Source organism: Bactrocera dorsalis, chromosome 1 (assembly GCF_023373825.1).
Source record: "Bactrocera dorsalis isolate Fly_Bdor chromosome 1, ASM2337382v1, whole genome shotgun sequence".
NCBI classification, from domain to species: domain Eukaryota; kingdom Metazoa; phylum Arthropoda; class Insecta; order Diptera; family Tephritidae; genus Bactrocera; species Bactrocera dorsalis.
This window is the reverse complement of record NC_064303.1, coordinates 24765480-24790492: the sequence shown is the minus strand read 5'-3', so window position 1 is coordinate 24790492 and position 25013 is coordinate 24765480. Positions and strand designations below refer to the sequence as shown.

The 25013-nt window shown below is 35.3% G+C and overlaps 1 protein-coding gene across 2 annotated transcripts in view; it reads right to left on the bottom strand.

The window, feature by feature from the left end:
• LOC105222256 (LIM/homeobox protein Lhx3) overlaps window positions 1-24453 on the bottom strand; it is a 78154-nt gene extending 53701 nt beyond the window's left edge. For both annotated transcript variants that reach the window (XM_019988978.3, XM_011199490.3), the window contains exon 1: window positions 22614-24453. In XM_019988978.3, the coding sequence (XP_019844537.2) occupies window positions 22614-23115 (502 nt within the window). In that variant the 5' untranslated portion in view covers window positions 23116-24453. The remainder of the gene's footprint in view (window positions 1-22613) is intronic.
• Between the last annotated feature and the right edge of the window lie 560 nt (window positions 24454-25013).

Genomic DNA, 25013 nt, shown 5'->3' with positions numbered 1-25013 from the left:
GAGTACGAGATATGTAGGTATGTACACATTTAGAATAAGGCGGCAAATGGTAAGTGCTTTTAGATGTCCAACGTTTCTTTGCCAAGCAATAAAAACTGTCTTATTTTCGTAACACAGCATAACACTTGAGTATTTTCAAATAGCTAACTGAAAAGTCGTTATCAGTTGAATATACGCTGATAATCACAAAATTAAAGAGGAAACCCATGAAAAGGGAGATTATAAACAATTTTGGTTGAATTCAACTTGCCGAAGGTGAAGTAAAATTATGCACATATCTACAAACTTAAAAATATTCTACATATATATTATATCAAAACAAATAAAGAATTAAAAAAAAGGAAAACAAAGAACTTGATTTTCTTACTGGGTTGTATTCCAGTAGGGCAAACTGTCATTTCGTAACGGTGTGATAAGACAAATAATCACTTTTATTGCTATTAATATTGACATATCGAATACTCTATTGCTTTATAATGATGATCCCTTTATTGTTCGGTGGCACTGATTTTTTATTAGCTTTATTTAATATCAAGTAATAAAGTCATAAAGATATTTGTGTTTACCTTTGAATTCGTGAAATCTCGGTTTCTTAAATTTTCCATTAAATGGTAAGAAATTTTAGATATCTATTATACTTACGTAGAAATACCTATTTCAACTACTTTCATATATTTTTCCACTCTGTTTGTTTTGAAATCGTAAAAATCGAACTTACAGCGCTGAAACGGGGTCGAAAAACTTTCTGACCAAAAGCTGTAACCTTAGCACTTCCCAAAACATATTGTTTCTTTATGCGTAACAAAACATTCTAGCATCATTATTATTCTGTAATTCCATTATTACTCTCTAACTCCGAAGTACATATGTATCAGAATATAAATGTCACTGCATATGGTTTGTAGTCAGACCTAAACTTTAAAGGATACTTGTAGAAATTTCAAAGCTATCAGAAAATTTTTTTATGAAATAAATAATTTTAATGACGCAAGCCTTAGTTCTTATAATAAAAGGCTTTCGGGCTTGCGAATTCCCTGCAGGCCATATGAGCGCTGATAATTATTAATCCAGTGGAAGCTCAATGAAGGCTGTTACGAATGAAAACCTTAAATATTTACCGAGTCCGCTATCACAGTAAAGATATCAAGAGAATGAGTTGAACATATTTTTTATTAAATTTGGTTATGCGAAAGCGCGGTGGAAAGTAGACACCTCTCGAGCTCAAAATGACTGGATAGTATTCGCCGAAACTGCGGGTTACTTGCATTTTAATGTAAGAGACCAATCGTTCTACAGTATTTAAAAGTTGGAGAATATTATAATCGTTGTATTGCCATCAGGACAGCTTTGTAATGTATCCAGAAAATTATACTTAAGAACAGCAAAAAACAAAATAATATTTTCCCAGCAAATATTATATTAATGGGTCGAAGATGTTCTATCGATATACATACATATGTAACTACTTAGAAACCAAAACAAACGAAAGTAAGTTTCCTCTATGTCAATCCATATACAGAAAGTAGCTGCGATATTAATTAAAAAATTAATAATGAAAATACCTCAAGGTTTTGAAACAAATTAATACAGCGCTTATCATAAAGCTTTATATAGATTTACAATTAAGCTTCGCCGTAGATAGGGAGAAGATGTGACACCTTCACCATTGTATTCGAAGAAAATAGTGGGAAAACTTGTTAACTGATTTAGCTCAATGTGTTTACATATTTACTTCTGATTTCTTCTAGTTCTTCTGAGCTGCTCTATTAGAATTCATTGTTATAATGTTTTGTCTTTGTCGGCTTATAATTCAATCAATAACGGCAGTCAATAGCTCTTGACTGTCGTAACCAAGTTCTTCTGATCGAAATTAATTATTTTTAAATCAATTCCTACGGGCTCAAGGTTTGTATCCAAAATTTTTAAAACAAGAAAAATCGTTAACTTCTGCTGTACCGAGACCATAAAAACCTTAGCATGTACATTTCTTATATAATACAAGAAAAAACGTTAACTTTGGTTGCATCTTCATAAATACAAGAAACGAAGTCAGCTCGTCCTCTCTTGATTATTTAGATCTGTATGTAATTTTAAGGGTCTCCGTTTAGTCCTGTTTATGTAATAACCAAATTATGTAAAAACATCCTTTATCTTAATTTTTGATCAGTAGTTATATTGCCTACTATAACGATATAGTGTCCCATTGGTAAATAATATGTTTGGAGATTGTAGAGGTGACCTTATCTGTCAAATAAAAACATTTTCCATACAAAGACATGAGGGACTATTTCGCGTATACACAGCACAGCGTGACCATTTTAATACGTGAAATCCCTCATTTCTGACAGTCCAAAATACCACCTCACTCAATCGGCACCAATTTCATGAAAACATCGTTTTCATTAATATTTTCTTACAAACCAATTAATAAAACCTGAATTCGTTCCAATGACCGGACAAGATTTCGTAAAATGTGTAAAGAAAACAGTGTAAAATTTGGGGTTCCAGTTTTTTATGCTGTTGCAACATGTTACTATAGAGTAGAACAGTTTTGTTCACACTAAACGATTGTCTGTATCATCTACGAAGGCTTGCTTATATATATTTCTGGCCTAATAATGAAAAAGAGGAATGATTTATCAACGAAATGGTTTTATTGTTTTTCAAAATATATGCTCCATCAAGGAGTTATACACTTTTGCAGGCGCTCAAACCAATTTTCGAAGCACTTTTTTCACTCCGATTGAGCACCTCCAAATCATGGTTTCTTGAATGCTTCAACAGCATCTTCTTGGCGACCGAAAATCGTGTGACCACGCATTATTTTCTTGAGTTGGTAATAAAAAGAAGTCAATGGGTACAAGTAGGGCTGTACGGCGGCTATGGACCCATCAATTCGACGTTTTTGTTGCCGGTCCAAAAAGGCGCTGGTTTTGAGCCGATGTTTGAAAGCTCGCATTGTCATGGTGCAACAATGAGTCGTCTTCTCTTGTTCCGTTTGCGGACCTACCGAAGACTTCAGGCAAACAAATGGTGGTGTACCAATCACCTGCTCAAACGGAACAGTCGTCACATGACCAGTTTTTGCCGAAAAACAAGCGACCATTTGCTCCGAAAGTGCTTCTTTCCACGAACAAGTTTCGTTGGAATTTGATCGTCTTGGAAGACCCACAAACGGTCGATTGGCTGTTTTGTTTCGGGTTCATACTGGATCGCATACATAGATGCCATAACCAAATACATATTTCATGCAATATCTGAATGTATGCTGGTGGGAGAAATGCATACGCATGCCTCTATCCGAAGGTAATGTTACAATACGGTCTTGCATTATTACGGCATCGATGTTTTTCCAATGGCCAATAAACGCTGTTTTTGGACAACATTCACGGTAAATTCGGCTTTGAGGGACGATCGGGTCGGAACCATGATTGAAATTCGTTGTACAAATTTTTCACAGGGTATAGGGATGGTGCTTCATAGCCATACAAAGAATTTTAGTTCAATCGATGCACTCTTGTCCGTAATAATTTCCACGTCGTAAAGTTTGTGACACAACATGATCACAATAAAATGTTCACGAGTTAATTCCATTTGGCCGAGATGATTTTTTAATCCCTGTTAAATAAAACATTTCACGATTAATGATAAAACGTTCCTTGATTGATGTTTATGCTAACCGAAAATGTCACAAACTTTTCCAATGGAAATGTCAGATTGCACCTGCAACACTTTAGTGTTGTAGTAATGGTCTGTGTATCACAAATAGGTTGAATTCCGGGATCAATTCCTCCCTGAGCCCCCATATACCTAATTGAATAAGATTTTCGAATGTCCGGGTGGCTTTATACAACATACGAGTAAGTACGATACGATGTGTGGTTCAAAAGTTTCGGGAGGCGAGTTTGGGTGTTTTCAAAATTATTTATTTTATTCATGAATATCTATTTTGTCCCCTTCAAAGTAATCCTCCATGAAATTTATACACTTGTGCCAACGGTTTTTTCCAATCTTCGAAGCATGTGCAAAAATCATTTTTTGTTTATCTGGTCTTAGCTCCTTCCTTCGATGCCGTCTTTATCTCGTCAAGAGAAGCGTAAACGTCGGTTCCTTTCATGGGCCTCTTCAGTTTAGGGAACAAAAAAAAGTCACAGGGGGGCCATATTCTGGGATATGGTGGCTGCGGCATCATTAGTGTGTTTGTTTTTGGCAAAAAAGTCGCGCATCTAAGCACAATTTGTAAAGCAGTTATCATTATCCGTGGTGCAAACAAAACCATTTTTTTGTTCTTCCACACAAATCCGGGAGTTTTCTGGGCGGATTGCTTCGCGCAAATTGCGCATAAACTTGCAGTTAATATTCCTTATTGACCGTTCTTCCCTGTGGCGCAAGAACTCAATGATGCAACACGCCCACCTGCAATCGAAGAAAACTGTCAAGTTTACGATTCGCGATACGTTTTTGAACACATCCTCGTATTTCGGTATGATAGAACGTGTTTTTACAGTGTATTTCTGTGCCTAATATAATTAAATATGGTCGAAAACTTATCGGTCTTTGATATTTGCAAGTTTCAAGAGTATAAAATGTTCGGTTACACCAGAACTTAGCACTTTCTTACTCTACTGTTTTTAATTTTTATTAATTTGTGGAGTTGTATGACTTTTTTAAAGCACAATACGCCAAACTGATGACTGCAAGAAAAATTGATTTGTGTTGGAGCTTCTGCTTCCGGGTTGGCTCAACTGGCAACTATGGGATCATCGTCATTCATTCACGTCTTGCCTTGACATTGGTTCGCATTATTACGAATAGATTTTGAAACACATACTTATGTGATATGTACATATGAAATTTGTGTTTATTTTCCATGTGTAAACTCATTCCTGACGTACTGTATATGGACAGCCCTCACTGCGAAATTGGGTTTCCAGTTATGAGGAATTTCACTGCATATAGTATTTTAATGTTTCTCTGACGTTTCATTCAGGGTGTTACAAACATCGTGAAAAACTTGATATGCCCTGCTCAGAGTATAATAAATAATAATAGTTTAAAAAACTGAGATGTCTACGTTTCCTCAATAACATTTCCTTCACTTCTTTAAAGTGTTCAACCGTTCTTGACAGGGCGGGGCGTTGTCTCATTGGTATCTTCTCGGTCTTCCTGAAATAGTCAACATTTTAAGGGGTTTGTGTTTGCTAAAAGCCATTCTGTCGCCTAATTTCAAAACAATCATCTAACCGGGCTAACAAAAACCATTTCCGACTATGACGTTTTCGATGTGAATACCCCTTATGTTATGAATCGATAGTTGCTTGTTATGTTTAAAAATATGCCTCGGTCAGGAGACTTGTACATTGTTGCGGCGATGTAGATAGGAGTTTCAATGCTGCTGCGGGTGCTTCTAATGATAAAAAGTACAAGACTGCACTAATTGTTAAAAGATAACGGTGAATATTGTTAAATGTCAGAAGAGTTTGAGTAACTCACGCGCACAATATTTGAAATACAAAATTTACACCCTCAGAAGATAGTAAAACATGGAATCGATATAAAAATGCATGTACAGGTATATACAATGTGTTGCACAACGTTAGCTTTTAGAAAACAAGTTAAAAAAGTTGATGGTGCTTTCTGTAAAAGTTGTAGGTTTCAAAAAAAAAATAAACAACTAATCGTAACAACAATGCTGAGATAATGTGAAACAGTTTCTCCGACAGCGGTTTGACGTTTGTTTTACAGAAAAAGTGTTTCAATGCGAACATAGCAAAATTTTTATGTTCATATCAGAAACATTCCAATCAAAATGTGTCAATAATAATGCAACTGCTTTTGCTACCGAATGAATTCGTTTGCTGATTTTTTTTTTTTTTTGAATTTTTCCGATTGCATTAGTCAAAAAGATGAACGAACCATTTTTTTAAGTTAATGACTATACGTAAGTATACACCATATCATGATTATTTAAATATTTCCTAACCTTATATAATTAATTTTTCGCGTCCACAGTGCGACAGTCAGGGGGAGCGTCGTTGTTGTGGTGATACTCTTTGGGAAACACTTTCAAGAAACTATGACATATTGGTTGTTGTTTTGGAATTTGTTCTGAATTTATTACATGTAATCGGCACAAACGAAATGGGGGTTCCAATTCGTGCAATAACACGAATAGTTTCGTAAAGTTTTCTCGTGTGACAACCGCACTAAGATCTCTTTTAGATTAACCTTTGTATATACCTTTTTGACCCCGGCACACATGTCCTCGAGACCGGCGAAAACAGTTTTTCGTACATATTTTTTGGGGGAAAGTTTTGCTTGAAAGACTGATAGTCATTAAAGTAATACATAATTTACGCTAACAAATGATATGTTTTGTTTTTTTTACATCATTTAGTTCCTATAAAATAAAAAAATATAAACGGTTTTTTATAGAAAAAATAAAACTAGGTAAGAGGAGTCAAAGTCTCGGTCTGTCAACACACCGGGTGCGCGGGTATGAGGTGTTAAAACATTTGGCGCGGGTATAGGGTGTAAGTGGGGGTTATATACACTTATTTTCTGAAAAAAGTAATTTGTTTTTTTAAAATTATTTGTTTTGTATGATAAAGGATGGGATTTTTTTTAATAATTGGAACACTGTTCATACTTTATATCTATTAAAAGTTGTTCAATTAAATTTTTCAGTGAAAAATCTGCCCATTTGTTGTGACTACTGCTGTTGTGACGATACACTTTTTTCCTTACACGCTTTGCGGTGAGCATGATAAGTAGGTGATGGTTCATCTGCAATCAAATATTTTTCTTTAGTTTACCATATATCACAACGACGTACTTAAATGAAGGATTTGGTGAAATAAACATTTTTACACAAGCGGTGATGATTTTACTGAAAAAAAAAACGATTTTTGTGGGTCTAAAAATTCAGTTTTTCATTCCCAAAAAAAAAGAACTCTTGTTGCAAGTAAATAACCGCCTTCATTCATTATGATATATTGATCGATAGATCACATAGTTCTTCGTCAGACACCTGCTCACCACAACCGTACTTTTTAAAAAAACATCATAAGATGGGAGATTACTCACCTAATGGCGACGAGCGGTCGGCATGTACTCGGGGGCGCATGAGAGAACTGCGCTGTTGACAGCAGTAACTTTGGTTCTAGTCCTTAGACCTCTATGAAATTTGAAGGAAATAATCTTAAAAGGATATACATTAAGAAAATGCAATAAAAAATATCGATTCTCCAACCCACAAACAAGTGGGCGGTTATATGTACCCGTTAACTAATATACTAATAAGTGTGGACCATTTGAAGGAGGAACGGATTGATTGCATTAATTTTGGACAGTGGCTCAAACTAACTTGCGACATATTTTAAATACGAGTATGCAACATGTTAACGAGTATATACATATAAATCAATTAATTCACTGGCCGACATAATCGGCAGAAAACTAACTTGAATAATGAAGAATCGTGTATCCCCTAAATTTGGGCGGTGCCACGCCCCTCGTCAAATTTTTAACCTCAACTCCTTATTAAGCCCCTTATTTACTCGCAATCTTTAGAAGTTTGGGAGTGAACGGTCGTTTATCTGCCAGTTTGCATCACATCCACAACATTTTTAAGACATGTCGCGTACAAGGGTGCTTACTGGGTCACGTACTGTTACTTTTCATTGTGGCGCATAGCTCACAGTTGGTTTTTCTTGCTACTCTGCAATTTTCAAATTAAACTTCTATATCTTAATATTTAATAACTCCGGGGGTCCAAAAATCGCGCCCATCTAAACAAAGAATCGTCCCTCCGTTTTTTTTTTGGCGGGCCGTGTATAGTTTCATTACGATACTCATTTTCACGTCAAGTTTACGGTGTGTTACAGTCAGACAAACGTACGAACGAAAGAATACTGTTTCAACTCGTCTCGCGTCATCCTTATCCTTTATACATATATTCTAACCGTTGTTAGTTTTAGGTGATACAAGCAACCGTTAGGTGAACAAAACTATTATACTCTGTAGCAACATGTTGCAGAAGTATAAAAATAAACAAAAGCAAATCTTACAAAATCAGTAATAGTTTTATGATTTGTGTTTAAAAATAATTCCCAAAACAAGTAAGAAGGACTAAGTTCGGTTGGTCACCGAACATTTTTATACTCCTCGCATGATAAAGTTATAATCGAGATTTCATTCATCCGCCATTTACATCTTTTTTATATTATTTCTGTAAAATTAATTTAGATTAGTATTTTCCCTGAAGATATGGTATTTTGGTCCATAAGTGGGCGGCGACGCCACGTCCTTTTCAATTTAAAAAAAATACTGGGTGTCATCTTCCTTCTGCCATTTCCTTCCGTAACTTTGCAAGTGTTTCAAAGAGTTTTTAAATGTTTAGTCGGTTAACGGCACTGTTTCTTAATTGTGTGATTTTCAACATGAATCTTTGTATGAGAGGTTGGACGTGGAGTTATTATTCGGATTCTTCCATTTTTGAACTGTAATATTGCAAAATGTACCTGAAGGAAACGTACTCTAATAATAAGGTGACATAGCCTAAAAAGACTTAGTAGGGGGGTATGGTGCCACGCCGCCTTTGTCCAAAAAAAATTTATATTCCAAATATGCCCCTTCCTAAATGCGATCCTCTGTTCCCAAATTTCACTTTAGCATATCTCTAAAGTATTTATGGCTTAGTTATACACTTTATAGGTTTTCAGTTTTCAACCATTTTGTGGGCGTGGCCAGTGGGCCGTTTTGTCCCATCTTCAGGGAGGGGGACTTTAACCTTCTTAGTGGAGCCTTAAGGGGTAAGTGTACAAGTTTCATCATGCATATCCATTTTTACTCCTAAGTTTACAGCTTGCACGGACAGACGACAGACAGACATCCGGATTTCCGAACTCTACTCGTCACCCTGATCACTTTCGGTATATATAACCCTGATATCTGAGACTCTTTTAGTTTTGTAAGGACTTTAACAAACAATAGTTATGCCGGTCTGAACCAAAACTATAATACTCTCCTAAGCGGCCCACTCACGACAAATTTTGTTGACAAATCTGTTTGAAGACGTTGAGCACTCACGACAAACCGATTTGACAAACTTTATTTCTATTGTGTGCTTCGCGGATTGAACATGTCTGTTATTACACGCGGATGATGTAGATTGCGCTGCTGAGTAATCTCACCATTGCCATGAAGCGAAAAAAGTCAAATGCAAAAAAAAAAAAATAATGGAGAAAGAGATGGATTAAAGAGTGGGTTTATGTTAGAGATATAACCACTCACATAAACTATTAAATTCAATGGAGCTGACTTCTCCTGACAACGATTTTAAAAACTTCCTCAGGATGGATTTCCAAAACATATATGGATCTTCCTTTACTGCAGTCCGCTCCTGTCAATAAAAAAGGAACACACAGGAATGCGTGAGCGATTACACAAATGAAGACTCTCCGCACATTGAGTTCCTCGCAACTGGACAAAGTTTTGCGGATCTCAATTTCTTAACAAAGATTTTCCCCACAATCTTTTAGGCAAGTAATAACAATTGAGACGTGCAGAGCATAATTTCCATCATTAAAATCGTTTATTACTGAGTATGTAAACATGGCCGAATAATATGTATTTAATGCAACTTCTTTGGTATCGAAAAGATTGTTGGAACGATTTTTTTTGTTGGAGTTATTATTTTCCTGGAAATAACTCTCACGATTGATGTAGTCTGGAAAAATTTTCCGTCGGAATGGAACATTTTTTAAAGTAATTGGTGAAGACGAAAGGCTCGATTCGTATAGTTGGGTTTGAAGTTTGCAAATCTTTGAACAACAGGATACCTCAATGGCTGCATTCCAAGGTTAAGGCTGGCCTCGAAAATAGGAAAGTTTATTCATCTGACGCAGGCATTTTATGTGCGTCAATTATGCGTTTGGCAAAAATTTAGACATTTGTTGTTCGTTTCATTTGTCGCGATATACATGGGACCATCCCTTCTGCCAATAAACGTCTGATTCATACCTTTTCGACGGTTATTCGTTTGTCCAAATGTGCAACAGCTTTTTCCAAAAATTCCGAGTCATCATATTTTTCGTTTTGTTTTGAATGAGAGGGCTGAAGGTTATAATAAATGTTCCTTAATTTTCGCAGAATCCGAGTAATGCAGAAGAATGGAAATTTTTTTAATTTCTGATGATTTTGAAAAAAGTGGAATTTTTAATAATTGCATTTTGGCGCCATCGACGGCAATCATGTACACATTAAAAAACCGTCAAAATCTGGGTCTTTCTATTTTTTTTATAAGAAAGAGTTTTAGTATTGTTTGATGATGGCGGTGGTGCAATGCAAAACTGCGAATTTATATCAGTGAAGTGGAACAAAATGGAAGTAGCATCAGATGTCAGGTGTTTTCCGCGCAATCCAAGTTGAAGTATTTATATGATGAAGGGGGTTCTATGGTTTACCTGAGCCGGAAAAGCTAAGCCACAAGTCTAATGAAACCGTACAGAAGCCGCCTCTAATTTATATCGATCGATAACAGCAAATCTTTAAACTACCAGACTTTCTCGAGCGGTACGACGTTTATTGTAGAAAAACGCATTTGGCTTTTTAGCCACCGTTTTCGGGTATTTCATTCCCACTGATATAAACCTGTTGAATCCGAAAAAGCCACATTAATTGCAACTGCCTGTTTGCTAATTTACACAATTATTTAAGAAGTAAACACATGAGTCAATTTATTTGAGAACTCCACGAAATGGATACTGGGATTACTACAAATGAACTATTTTGACAGATTTGGAGCCGACAAAGTGTTACCAACTCTTCCAACAAAACGCCAAGCATGTTCGCGATAAATTTTGTAATCTACTTTAGTACTGTTGGTGCAGTGCCTTGGCAAATAAATGTTGTATAAGCTCTATCGATTTTTGTAATAACTCCACTTTTTCTCAAAATAAAGACATTATTGCTTTTCATAATCTAACGAGTAAATGTACTTACTTTTTTTGGACAATAGCTCGATAGGATTCGTCGAATGAGCAAATCCATCTGTTTTGCATTTCTGTCGCGTTCAGAAATTCTAAACTTGAATATCAATCATTATTAAGTACCATAGAGTTTGGTACATATATTTCCTCAGCACCTGCCCCAGACTTTTCGCTCTTGCGTACCTTCACCAAATTCACGTCTATATGCAGTGCGTTAAACAATTCACTTTTTTTTCACATGCGTCAATTGTTCACGCTCTTATCATTTCTTTATATTTCGAAAGTAATCTTCCACGACTTATCTTTTTGGCATTTTATTCTTATAATTTTCACTTTTGCATTGCCATAAGACCGTTTCATTTTTAACATAATTCAATAACGTCTCTCTATAAAATTGTTTGCTCACGCTCCTGGCCATTTTTTGTATCCAACCAACCGACCAAATGTTTGCAAACCACGTCCACTCACGACAACGAATCTACAATCGGTTGTGGTAGTTTTTAAAATTTGTCGCAAACCTTCAATCCCGTTTGACAACATGCCTACTCATTTATTATTCAGACAAAACCCTCAAACTCTCAACAGATTTGTCAAGAATTTGTCGTGAGTGGGCCGATTTTAGCAACTTTGTTGCGAGAGTATAAAAATCAATATCGCTGTTAAAGCCAGCGCAACAAACTTTCACATTATAACCAGTGTTAAGTATCAAAAGCAATACCACAATATCCGTATAAATTTTTATAAGTCCGGAGCAATATCGCATGTCAGTTGATATACAAACTGAACGAATCAAACGTCCGTTTTTGTAATGCTAACTTTTTTTTTATCACTTGACAAGGAAATTTTATTTTCAATGACATTTAGTGCGACTATAGCATATAGCTACCATAAACATTAACAGATGAAAATCAAGTTCTTTTATGAAAACATTTTTTGTGAAAGGGTATTCTAACTTTGGTACAACCGCAGTAAACGTTTTTCTTGTTTCTAGTTGTCTTTAACTTATGAAATTTAACCTTAAAAACTTAAAAAAAAACTTTAAATATAATTCATTGAAATTTAACAAGGGATAATTTCAGCTTAGCCACGAAATATATACATATTTATATATACTTATGCATGTATATAAATCTATGTATATGTATTTATTTAAATTCAAGGCGTATATTTTTCAGTGGCATTATAGTACCACAAGTATGCACATGCCTAAGTATGTATGTATGGTTTTCGTTTGCACAATTCCCCAAAAGGATTTGTAACGATGCCAAACAATACTTCCAGCGCACAGCATTAACATTTGTTGAAATATTTCGAATTTATGTGTTTTCCTACGTTACTAAGCCTTTTTAGATCTTTGACTGCAGGGGAGGCATGTAAGATAAACAGAATAATTTATAACAGTTACATATAATAAATAAATGGCGTACAAGAAAATGAACGTCAAAATAAAATAATTTAATAAAGTTCGCCGCGGGATACTGCCTCTTCACCCTTATAACTGGTGCGGGTATCACACTCATTGCTCGGATTTATGGAACGTACTGTAAATATTCGGTTGGATATGCGCCGCCATACTTTCCAGCTAATCCATATGGCTCTGTAATACCATGTTGTTGCTAAAGGCCGCTGAAGAAGACTAAATTGTACAAAGAAAGTTACGGCAGAAGTATTAAGACGCATCAATGCTGGTTTTGTCTGCTACTGTGTATGGTGGTGATATGATTTAAATACGGAGAATATTTAGAAAAATACATGGCAGTGAAATAAGACTTGCTTTGATGCCCTTATATATAGGTATTTGAATAAGGAATAATTTTCCGGTTTCGTGCTTTAAGAATGTAATTATTTTATTAGAAGAAAAGCTAATTCGGCTGATAAATTTGAACCAAATTCGGTACATAACATCGAAATGGGGAAAATCGGATTACAATCTCGCCTACTTCTCATATAACCAAATTTTAAATTCCATCTGATTCTTTCACACTCCAATATAAAAATAAAGTTCCAATTAATTAGCGGGATACAACTTTTCACGAATGATGCCTCCAAATCCAACCGAAATTGTCGAAGTTCTAGGTACCGAATAGTCTAGGTAATCCAAAATTTATAGAACTCATAGAAAGATCAAATAGCTCCAGTATTAGTTATCCTGTAAGGCCTTATTTAGATGAGAGATGGTCGGAACTAGCAGATCGTATATTCAATATCCTTAATGGGTGTAAGCTACCAATAGGTTAATCAAAAGTAAGTGATACTTCACCTCTGCAACATGAAGGAATACCAAAATTCTTTATCCCCGTGATTTAATCTTTATCTTTACCTCACACCGCTTTTTAGGTACAAAAACAAAATTTGCAAACATAAGCTTATATTTGCCAATACAGGAAAAGTAAATATTTGCATTGATGAATTCATACAAAGTGAAATACATATGCTTATGGTACATAGAAATTATTACATCTGTATTTACAATATTTCTTAAAACATACAGACATACACATGCACATATATATGGTGTTTAGCAATTGAAGTGCATACGTAAGTCAGGGCACTTGGCGTTGTACTCGAAAGCACTCAGCGGAAATTGATCCTAATTTAATTTAATAACTTCTAATAATACTAATAATAAATAAAATCCTGTGCTCGAGTGCGTGTTGGCTTAACTCAAGTATCTAACCACTCGATACACATTCGAATGAGCAGGCGATGGAACGCGCGTAAATGCATCCGCTACTAATATAAACATTTATTCAAAGTGGGTAATGCGGTAACGTAGCTTTTCGTATAGAAGAAACCCTGCTGGCTGGTCCAAATGAGTCGAGGAAAAAAAGCGGAAAAAGTCGAAATCGCATAAGGATACAATGCAATGTTGACATAAAACAAATTACGATCCACCCTTGGCAAAGTACACATGGAATAGTACTTATGAATATATACATATATATAGAGTGCTGGTTCATTTGTGAGTGCTCACGGAGTATTTACAGCAGGGTGTATAAATACTAGGGTGATCATTTATTCAAAATATTGTTTTACATTATTCGCAACTAGAGTTTCTAGATAAATGCGATTGAGGACTGCATTCTGAAAAATTACTCTAAATTTAGTGATTTAGATAGTGGATAGGGATTCGGAAACCGCCAAACTACTTCCAAAATAACTGGTTCTATCGGAACTCCAATAATATCCAGTATTTTCGGAAGTGATGGTCGAAATATTATTTATGGACAACTAAGAAAATGCTGATTTCAAACGAAATATGTAGAAAATATTCTGTTGAAAATTGAAAAGAGAGACGGTATACATACATATATGATGTGCTGTGCCTACTTATAGTAGCTATATCCATTCACCTTATAATGGAGAACTGGCACCAGAATGATTATTTGGGTTATATTCCAGTCTGTGAATTCATGAATGACTTCCTACTACTGACCTATCATTACCTACGGTCTAACCTCGTCTGGGTAAGTTAAAACTTCGAAAAAATTCGAACTGACATAGAAAAGCTGTTGTGTGAAAACATCCAGAGTTTGGAAATTTCTCAAAATTGGAGATCTTTCCATGAAGAAAGATATAGATATGATTACGACACAACACCTCATAAATAAAACGATTTATCAAACATAAACATAGCAACATGAATTAATGAATTTTTCAGTCAATCACTCTTCAAAAAAGAAAAGAGACGAAATTATTCCATATTTCGTTCATCAGTATTATATTCCACAAAAAATTAATAATATTCTTTAACAAAAGTAAATAATCTCATATAATGTAGTTTAAATTATGGAGTCATACTTACAGCAATATTTTGCAAACTTCTTTTTAATATGAACTTAGCACTTCAAGAATTTAGAAAAATTTTACTTAAGTATATCGGGTGGGCCATATAAAATTTTAAATTTAAAAAGTCAATAAAAAAACGACTTGATATCTTTAACAGCTCCCCATAGAAAATAGTCCAACGGAGTTAAATCGCAGCTTCTGGGAGGCCAATTCACATCACCTCTTTTGCTGATTATGCGATTTTCGAAGATAGGGCGTAAAAGATTGAGTGTAGCGTTTGCTGTATGGCACGTAGCGCCGTCCTGCTGGAACCAAAGGTTGTCCAAGTCTTCCTCTTCAATTTGTTTGAAGAAAAATTCGGTTAACATTGCGCGATATCGCTCACCATTGATGGTTACGGCGGTTCCTTCTTCATTTTCTAAGAAAAATGGGTCGATGATTCCACCAGATCAAAATCCACACCATACAGTGATTCGTGCTGGGTGCATTAGCTTCTCGACGATTACGTGCGGGTTTTCTGTGCCACAAATGCGACAATTCTGCTTGTTAACGTAACCATCGAGGTGGAAATGAGCCTCGTCCGAAAAGATGATTTTTCGGTAAAATTGAATGGATTAAAGACTCACCACTTTGGAAAAAAGTTTTCAATATTTCCCAGTTTTCTTCTAGTGAATAGCGACCCATTTCGTAAATTTTAGACTTTTTACTGAATATCTGTCACTTTCCGAATGGTATTTGACGTTTCCAATGTCGAAATATAGATAATTCAAATTTAAAACGTTAGATGGCCCCATTACATTACATTACTACATTAGATTACATGTGGTATTTTTGCACGAGAGTAGATGCCATATTTTCTAATGTCAATCAGCTTCCATGATTCTTAAAGCTGAAATTCAAAAGCCACATAGCACATGAAGTAGGTGGCGATTCTTCAAAAAAGAAAGAACATAAAGAACATAATGAGCATTCTACTATAAATTGTAAAGGATTTCTCTTCGGATTCCATAACTATATTTCCATAATATATTTGCTTTTGACTACTTCCGGAAGGCTAATAGTTTTTATCAGTAGCTGCTTCGAATAAAAATCGAAGTAGATGTGGTTCTCGTACTAAAAAAAAAGATAAAATTCCTAGATTTGGTCTTTTTTAATCACTGATTGTAGCTGAGTTTATCGGGACGGTCGAGAAACGATTTTTTGTTCAATCTTGTTAGCTAACGGTTCTAAAATTTCATTCAACTCACCCTTATATCTGATTTCGAGTCCTGAATTTGTTTTTTCTGAATTGTAAGAAGTTTCTGGAGAGTGTCAAATAGTAGTTTTTTGCCTTTTTGCCTGCGCTCAGATTATAAGTGATTAATGTTAACATTTCAATTGGCCGGGAATTGTACCCACTGCATACATCTACGTCGCTCGAACTTATAATACTCCCAAGGTCAAAACTGGAATAAGTTGGGCATCCCATTATCCCTGGTCAAAACTACGGCTGCTCAACCTAGTGCTACTTGCACATTTATATAGCTGAAATATTTGCATGTATATATGTATTTACATATGTATCGCACAGTTTGACGCGATAATTCTATTGTACATAACGGCACGCGGCCGCATTGACGTATGCCCAAAAGCCAAGTTATGGATGCGCGACCGAGGCGCGTGTATTTACAGGCAACTAGCGGTTTAAATTCGTTAAGTGCGTGCAGCAAGTGAAATGACAAACATATTTACTCAATTTTTGACAGTGGGCAAACAATTACTCTCAATCAGCAAACAACAACAAAGGTGTGGGTGTGGGATCCGGTTTGCGCTGCGAACGGCGGCAGGAAGCAACACCACCACAAATGCCAACAACTAGAGAGTACAACAACAACAAATTGGGAAGTTTATAAGCGAAGTCGTAGCTATACATACACACACATACAAGCAAATAAATACAAGCACAATTGTAAAAGGAAGCAACCGTCACCATCGCCCGGGGGTTGTGTCGACTTTTATTGAATACGCACAAACGGACACGAGGTACTTGTGTTAATAAAATATTTGTTTCTGGTTACAGGTTTTCGGTTACACAAAAGCCTCAAGCAAATAATTCAATTTTTTCTGCTCGCTTTGCGAAACGTACACATAACGAGTCAAAACAACAGAGCAGGCGTCGCAACGTGCGTCATCTCCGTTGGGATTATGCATTTTGTAAGGATATACTGCTGGGAAACGGGCTCGGCACATAAATACACACATAGTATAGTACATATAGTACATATGTATGCGAACATAAAGCGTACGGAAATATTAATGCCTCGTGCCTGTTGATCTTTTCGGGGTATGTAGTACACGAAGTGAGCAAAACAAAAATAAAAAGGAAACCTGCATACATACATACAAACCTTATAAAAGCGTGACCGAACTTATGCACTGCACTGTGCGAACTGATTGTCGACTATTCAATGCACCGTGCAACCTGCAACACTCTCTACTTGCCATACGCTTACAAGCCCACGTACGAGTATGGACGCTCCCACATGTATCCTGTACGCCGCTGCGGTGAAGGCGTAAAAGTGATGGCGTGTGTCCTCAGCTGTTGTTCGCGGGCTATGCGGCACGTGCACGTAGGGGCACTGCTTAATGTCGCAAGTTGCAATTGTCTTTCAACTTAAAGTAAGCCTTTGAAGTGCGAGCGAGCGTTCACCACTTACCGCCCAATCACGTGGCACATGGCTTGCAGTTTAGCCGCATTAGCATTGAATTGCTAACTAGAAAATGTTTTAGTTTTCATTTGCTTGTAATCAGAATTGTTACACGGATATGACATTTCCCAACCGAAACAATATTTATACTCATAAATATCAATTTTCGGAGACTTTTTATGCGCGCTGTCATAGCATTCCCTTGTGTAAAGACACGTGATTTGTCAATGCTACTTCAGCTAAGATGCTGAGCAGAAAATCCATATAATTATTGTTGAGCTTTTTGGAAAGTATTTAATGAAGCGAAAACTGGTGGAAACCAAAGTACCACAAATAACAAATTTTTTATTTCACAAAGTTATGTATGCCGATAAAATGGCATCTGACTCCGTGGGTCTTGAGTTTAAATCATGTCGGGGAGGATATCGGAAAATTATAAAAAATTCAAACTGTTAAAGTCAAACTTGACAAATATGTGGGAGATAAGTAAACACTGACAGTTGATGTTGATGTAACCAACCTTGAAGTTAAATTAAAGTTACTTAATAAGGTAAAAATATCTCTTCATAAACATCTTTATGTTGAATTTGATCTGCCAGTTTAACTGACAGTTATATGCAATGATGGACTCATCTGAACAATATCGACGGTCCTGACAAATAAGTTCAAGAGTAGAAAAAGAATTCGCGAATTATAGTAATTGCTAACTTGACTCAGCTTGCCTCTCAAATCATTTATATACTCTATACTTTATTGGCTCTCTGACATTTTCTTTATGAATGATTCAAGAGTGGGTATTCAGTTTGATAACAAGATGCTACTGTGGATCACCTAAGAAGTCAAAATTAAAGTAACAATAATGTTCAACTCAGTCATCAAAACCTTCACCCTTTGTTGAAGTTTACAGACAGAGCAACTTTTCCAGCAGATACATCATCGATCCATACTTTTATGAAATACAATGAAACAGACTTGAATACATATATAAAACTTTTGAAGTTCGACCAGTTTGTTATTTAAGTGAATTTAATAAACGAAGGTATTTTTATCACAATGATGAAACATGTAATAACTCTATCGACCCATTGAATATAATTCGTGAATTACTTCAGCCAAAGTGATAAGTAGAAAAGGAAAATTTGAAGCTAAAATATTCCAACCGTAACCTAGTGACTCCTAATAAACATTCGGGAGGAAGAATATACATACACGGTCCATCAGTCAACACGCAATTAAAAACATAAAACAAATAGAAAAATTTTTCTTTATCTACAAATATGTTTCAAAAACACAAATATTGCCATATTTTGAAAGTATATTAGCTATTCGTGGAAAAATTTAACCATTGGCTTCTACTTGTAGTATCAAACATATAGCTAACAATGTAAGTGTTGTGACTGTATCATAAGAATATAATACAACTCTTGGAAGAAAGCGTTTAAGAATGTATTCTAGATTAGAATTTGAAAACATTACATTTTTTTCATATTTCAAATATATTTTTTGAAATGTCTTTCTAAAATAATTTTAAAATATTTTCGAAGTTATAGTCGTATTAGTATCGTTGCAACTCGACCGTAACGTTTTTTCCAAACTATATTTTTGAAGGAGCCGCCACGATATCTCAAATACTAATCAGTCGATTTACTTTTCTTGGTATTAATTTTTAAATGTCTCTCTTACTAATGAAGTTACAAGAATTTGTAACAATTTTAAAAATATCGATAAAATTAATAAATTAGTGAAAACTCGGTATTTATTTTTAAATAAACGTCTTTTTATGACACTTTCTTTCATTTTTGTTGGCTTTTACGATAAGGATATTTGTGCTAATCAAATCAAATGAAAATCATCAATATTTTATTTTTAACACAATCGTCGCTATACGGCCTTTTGACCAACCTGTACTTCAAAGACGCATAACTTTATGAAAAATTATTTTGTTTACTCTTGAAATATGAATAAACTAATGATGGTTAAAAGATATGAAATTTTACCTAAAAATGTACTGTTTTACTGATATAATCACTCAATTAAATACGGGTACTTCATGCAAGGACAGGTTGATGGTCGGACAAATACCCGGTTATCATTTTTTTTATTTTATTTGTATACTATATAACCCTAAATCTACCCTCGATTAAGTTAAAATGTTTAAAACCACCGTCAGGTGAACACAACCATTATACACTGAGCCCACATCTTGTGAAAGTAAAAAAATCTTGAAGCTGTTCGAAGGAGAACCTCCCACTCGATTTCCATCTTTATTAAAAGCACTGTCAAATGTCTAACAAAGAGGAATTTGTAACTTTTGAAGGCCGCAAAATGTAGGATCTAACGATTCGCAAGAAATTTTTCAACTGCGAACGCAACATCAATAACTTAGTGTGAGTTTCTTCCCCATCCAACGATTTCTGCAGATTTAACCTCTTGCTTCTATTACAAAATGAACCCAGAAATGAAATTTCAATTAGATAATATATTGAAATATAAGTTCCAATAAGATAAATATAAAAGCACTGAGAGTGCTCCAATTAACTCAAGCGGTTGTATAACTAAGAACTTGAAGTAGAGAGTTTTATTATACTCGTATTACAAGCACGTGCAAGTAATTCACTAACGGTCCACCCAGTACAGCATATTGTGGTGGACGAGAAAAATGTAACGTCTTGCTAACAATTTCAGTTCATAGTTCCAATAAGTGTTAACAAAATTAGAATTAGTACTTGAGAGATTAAAATATATATAACATATATTAATAATATCACTATCTTAAGTTTACAACTTACAACTTTTGATATGCCTTTCTGCTATTTCACTATGTTCAACCCATAATAATAAATTAAAGAAATGTGCACATTACGGTTTTCAAATTTTCTTATTCCGGTTCTTAGATATATAGCTACAGTTGAGTTTGTAAAAATAGCAATACAACAGTTGCATTGACTTGGAACTCACCTGACCTAAACTTTTACATAAAAAAAACTTGATTTCGTTTCATACAAATGCTGACAATAGGTAAACTATAAAAACTCTAACTAACTTTCTACAAATATAAAAAAATTAAGGATTGTGGCCAAATCATAAATCATGATGATGTTTAGATTTTCGAGTGCTAAGTCGAGAAGTAAAAATGGTATAGAAAGAAGAGTAGGATAATGATATGAATCAGTTTCTTTAGAATCAAGTGATGAGGCAATGTTAGAAAAACAAGAAAAACGTTATAATACCGTATCACAAATACAAAAGATATCTTAAAGAATTTGATTTTGACCAATCAGTTTATACTCGTATGGCAGCTATATGCTATAGTGGTCTGATCCGAAAATTTCTTCAAAGATTTCAACAGCTATCTTGGATAATAACCGACACAAAATTTCTCAACAAATGGAAAAGTTTTCCATACATGCCTTGATTTCGATCGTTCAGTTTGCACGGTAGCGATGCTATAGCGATCCGATATTGGCAGTTCCAACAAATGAACAGCTTTTTGAGGTGAAAAGTACTTGTTTTATTTGAAATCGATACCTGAAAATTTAGGATATATGCAGACAAACAGGCGGACAAGCAGGCTGACGTCTAAATCAACTCATCTCGCCAAGCTGATCATGCCTAAATATGTACGATGTTTGTAGAAAAAATATAACGAATTTAAATTTTTTAAGGGTTAGATGTATTCGATTTTGAATTGTTTTGTTGCGATACGTTGGTACTCATATCTCTTACTTATGCTGACAAGGTCGGCCATACTGAATATTTAGTTAATTCGAGAGTTGGATCTGCTCAGAAGGTCATAACTGGTGATGAATCATAGTTATGGCTAGGTGGAAGGCAAAGCTTCATAATCCCCACGGAAGCTGTCGCCAAGAAAGAAAATACCGCGATGAGTTAGGTCCAATGTGATACTGGTTATCAGTAGAGGAGCGTAACAGAGGCCGATAAAGGAAACCACAAACTATCAATTTCAGCAAGTTAAGCTGCACAGAATCGGGTTAATCACAACGGCCTAGAATGGGAGGTGAGCGTAAGAAAAAGAGGAAATTGGGAGCTGGACTTCATTCTCAACCAGCAATTGACTGCCCTCACAAGGTGGGGAATGACTGGTGCGAGAGTTAAATTGTGAAGCTTTCTTTGGGCAGGAACAGGGACAATAACGCTATTGCATCTCCTGCCATCAAGAGGCCGACAAATATCGCGTACGTACAATACAGAATTGCCGAAATCAGAGATTTCTCGCGGTATCCACAAAACCGATCCCTAGCGAAAGGGCAACATCTCACAGCGTAAATGAGTGAACTCAAAAAGAACCTGCCACAAGTATGGCGAAATTGTAGCGCTTATTATTTCTTGAACTGACTCGCAGGGACTTTTTCTTGTTTAGAAAATTGTTACTGAAAAGAAATCGGTAAGAGGTAAGGAATTCCAACTTTTCCTCGCTATCATCCTACAATGTATTATCATCCACGTTTCTGTTATGTTCTTGCTCTTTTCTTTAAAAAGATATGAACTTTTAAGCTTGCCGAAGTTGAGCAATGTTGTGGACGCCTTAAACATATATGTAGCTGCCAGACACTTATCGATCCTTGTATGGAAACTTTTTTATTTCACAAAGTATCTTTACAAAATTGATTGGTGCAATCTACGAAGAACTCTTTCATTTGATGAGATTTCTTCACCGAATATGGCGTGAGTTATTGTCCAAGGCAAAGCATATAGCTGCCATAGAAGCTTACCATCAAAATCAGGTTCTTGTAAGAAATATTCTGTATTTGTAAAAGGTATATAACTTCGAGGCCACCGACCTTAACGTTATTTCTTGTTTTTCTTTTTAATTTTTTATTCACTTTACTATTTTCTTAAAGACATGGATAAAAAATATTGTAATACGAATTCTTTCTAAAAAAAAGTAATTATCTTTAATAAATTTTTTATAATATCCTGACATTTTTCTAAGAAAACTAAAACTCACTTGACAAGTCACTTGTTAGTCAAGCTTCAAACACTACTATTTATTTGCGCACAGCTGCAACTACAGCCTTACTATTTAATGAAATTACTTTTTGTTTTTTGTTTGTTTCTTTTCTACCCATTTGATGGACAGGTGGTCTAATTCATGCGATTTAGTTGCTCAAACTGAATGACTTACCCTCGAGCGCACGATTCCTTGAGATCAAAGCGAGCACCATTTCAGGATTTGGTTCATCGTCAAGATGGACACCGGCAACAGTCAGGTTATTGTTGTCTTGCCGCTGCTGTTGACTTGTGGAATTGTGATTATGCTGTAGAATACTCCTACTACCAATAGCTTTACCTATGCTGCTATTCATTATTGTGGTAGCCTGTGGCGTCAGTGTAGGCGGCAGCGGCGGCAATATAGGCAGCGTTGGCAGCGTAGGCAAAGGAGGTACTAGGTGACTGGGCTGCGGTTGTTGCATCATCGTTTGTGGATTTTGATGATTATGCAGCAGAGGATGTGGTTGTTGTTGTTGCTGCTGCTGATGGATATGATTATTCATAATAGAAATGTTGCTGCTACTAAACAATGACGAGGCCAATGACGAATGAGGCTGCGGCTGTGGCTGCGGCGGCGGCTGGTGTTGATGGTGGTGTTGTAGTAGTGGTGGTGGCGGTTTCAAAGTTTGCATCATTGCTAATGCAACACGTTTACTATTGTAATGCTAATATAATGCAAACTACTCCACACAAACATCAACAAATTTTGTAATTATCTATTGACATACACGGGCGCACACATACACGCGCACAACGCACGGAAATGAGCATCGGCAATGAAATTAACACTTATGTGTGTGGGTATGTGCGTAGGCAGGTATGTATTCACTTTACAGCCTTTGAGACTGACTTGACACTGGTTTTAATGGCGTTCAAAGGATGCGCGCACATACAGAATACCGAATATGTACATAAATATGTGCCGACGGTATTGTTTGTACTCGTATATGTGCACGAATTGCCGTCGGTATTTGGAGGAGTGCGCGATTAATTAATTTTTATTTTAATTATTAATATGTTTTTTGGTTTTTTTTTTTTAATTTTGAACGTTTGGTTTTTTTTCGGTTTTAATTTTATTTTTCTTTTATATTCTTTTTAGTAATAAATAAATTTCAAATTTTTTTCAGTTTTTTGCACGTGTCTTCGAATTGCTATAATTTGGCTTTAGACTTTTATTAACTTTTTATATACTTGTATTATATACAAATATTATTATATATTTGACGTATTTACATAGAATTAGATTTAGCGATTTAAAGCAAAATAATTCATCTAATTAAAAGCTGCGCGTTAATGATTTGCACATACATACATACATATGTATATATGTAGTAACTTTCATGTATGCATATACATATGTATATTTCTTTCTTATATATTTACACAATTTGACTCCGAGCCGTTTAATAGCACAACCGCACCGCTTTTACGGTAAAACCACAATGTTTACCGCCTTTCTGTCGACCCAAGTCCAGATGCGCTATCGAGGAGGTGGTGGCAGTAAGATTGTTTCATATTCAAAAGATATTAATGCATATACGTTTATATGTTTGTATATACATACATACATATATACGTACATATATGAAGATATGACGATTTAAAGTAGTCGCTTCTTATCACCTTGAATTGGAATTGGTATTCATGATATTGCTATTGGGTACTTACAAATATACACACCAACATGAATCACATATAAGCAAACACATTTGTACATACAGCGCGTTTACCTTGCAATTCTAAAACACCTTCTCCACTTCTTTCGAGTGCTACTATCTAAATATCTGTTTTGCTCCTCTTTGGGTTTGTTTGTTCTCTATATCAGTTGCCGCTCGAGTTGTTTAGAAGACCCTATCAGCTGCTTACGTCTGTGCAACAACGCGGCCCCTCAATAAATACCTTTTATTACCTACTCACATACACACTCATACACATACACTGACTTACGTACATTCTACCATTCTTATGCAAGTGCCGCTTCTACGTATATATTTACTATTTATAAATATGATGACTACGCGTATCGAAATTAAAAGGTTGTTTTTTTTTTTTTTTATAAAAAAAAGAGCTTTCATACGCCTTATTCTTACGCGTGTATGTTGGTTAGCAGCAAGCTATTGATACTTGAAGATAGTGCGTAAAAGTGTAGAAAACCCGAATTGGAGTATCGTCTGAGAATATTGATAAAACATTTTACGAGTTCAAAGTTGGAAAACATGTACGTTGCGTAAAGGAACTACGAAATTTGAATCACCAAGTAAGGAAAAGCTAAGTTCGAGTGTAACCGAACATTTCATAACCTTGCAACTTACAAGGATTAAAGCCGATGTAATACCTACAGGTACATAAGGCTTGTTAGTTATATGAGGTCTAAGCCTAGTTACTAGATTTTATTCATTCGATGCACAAATATTCACAGTCATTTGAAAATTTAATTAATTTTATTACTCACATATTGGTTGATATATGCGGTATACAGTAAGAAGGATGTTCGAAAATCCTTATTTTATTTATATATCACACATATTTTGGG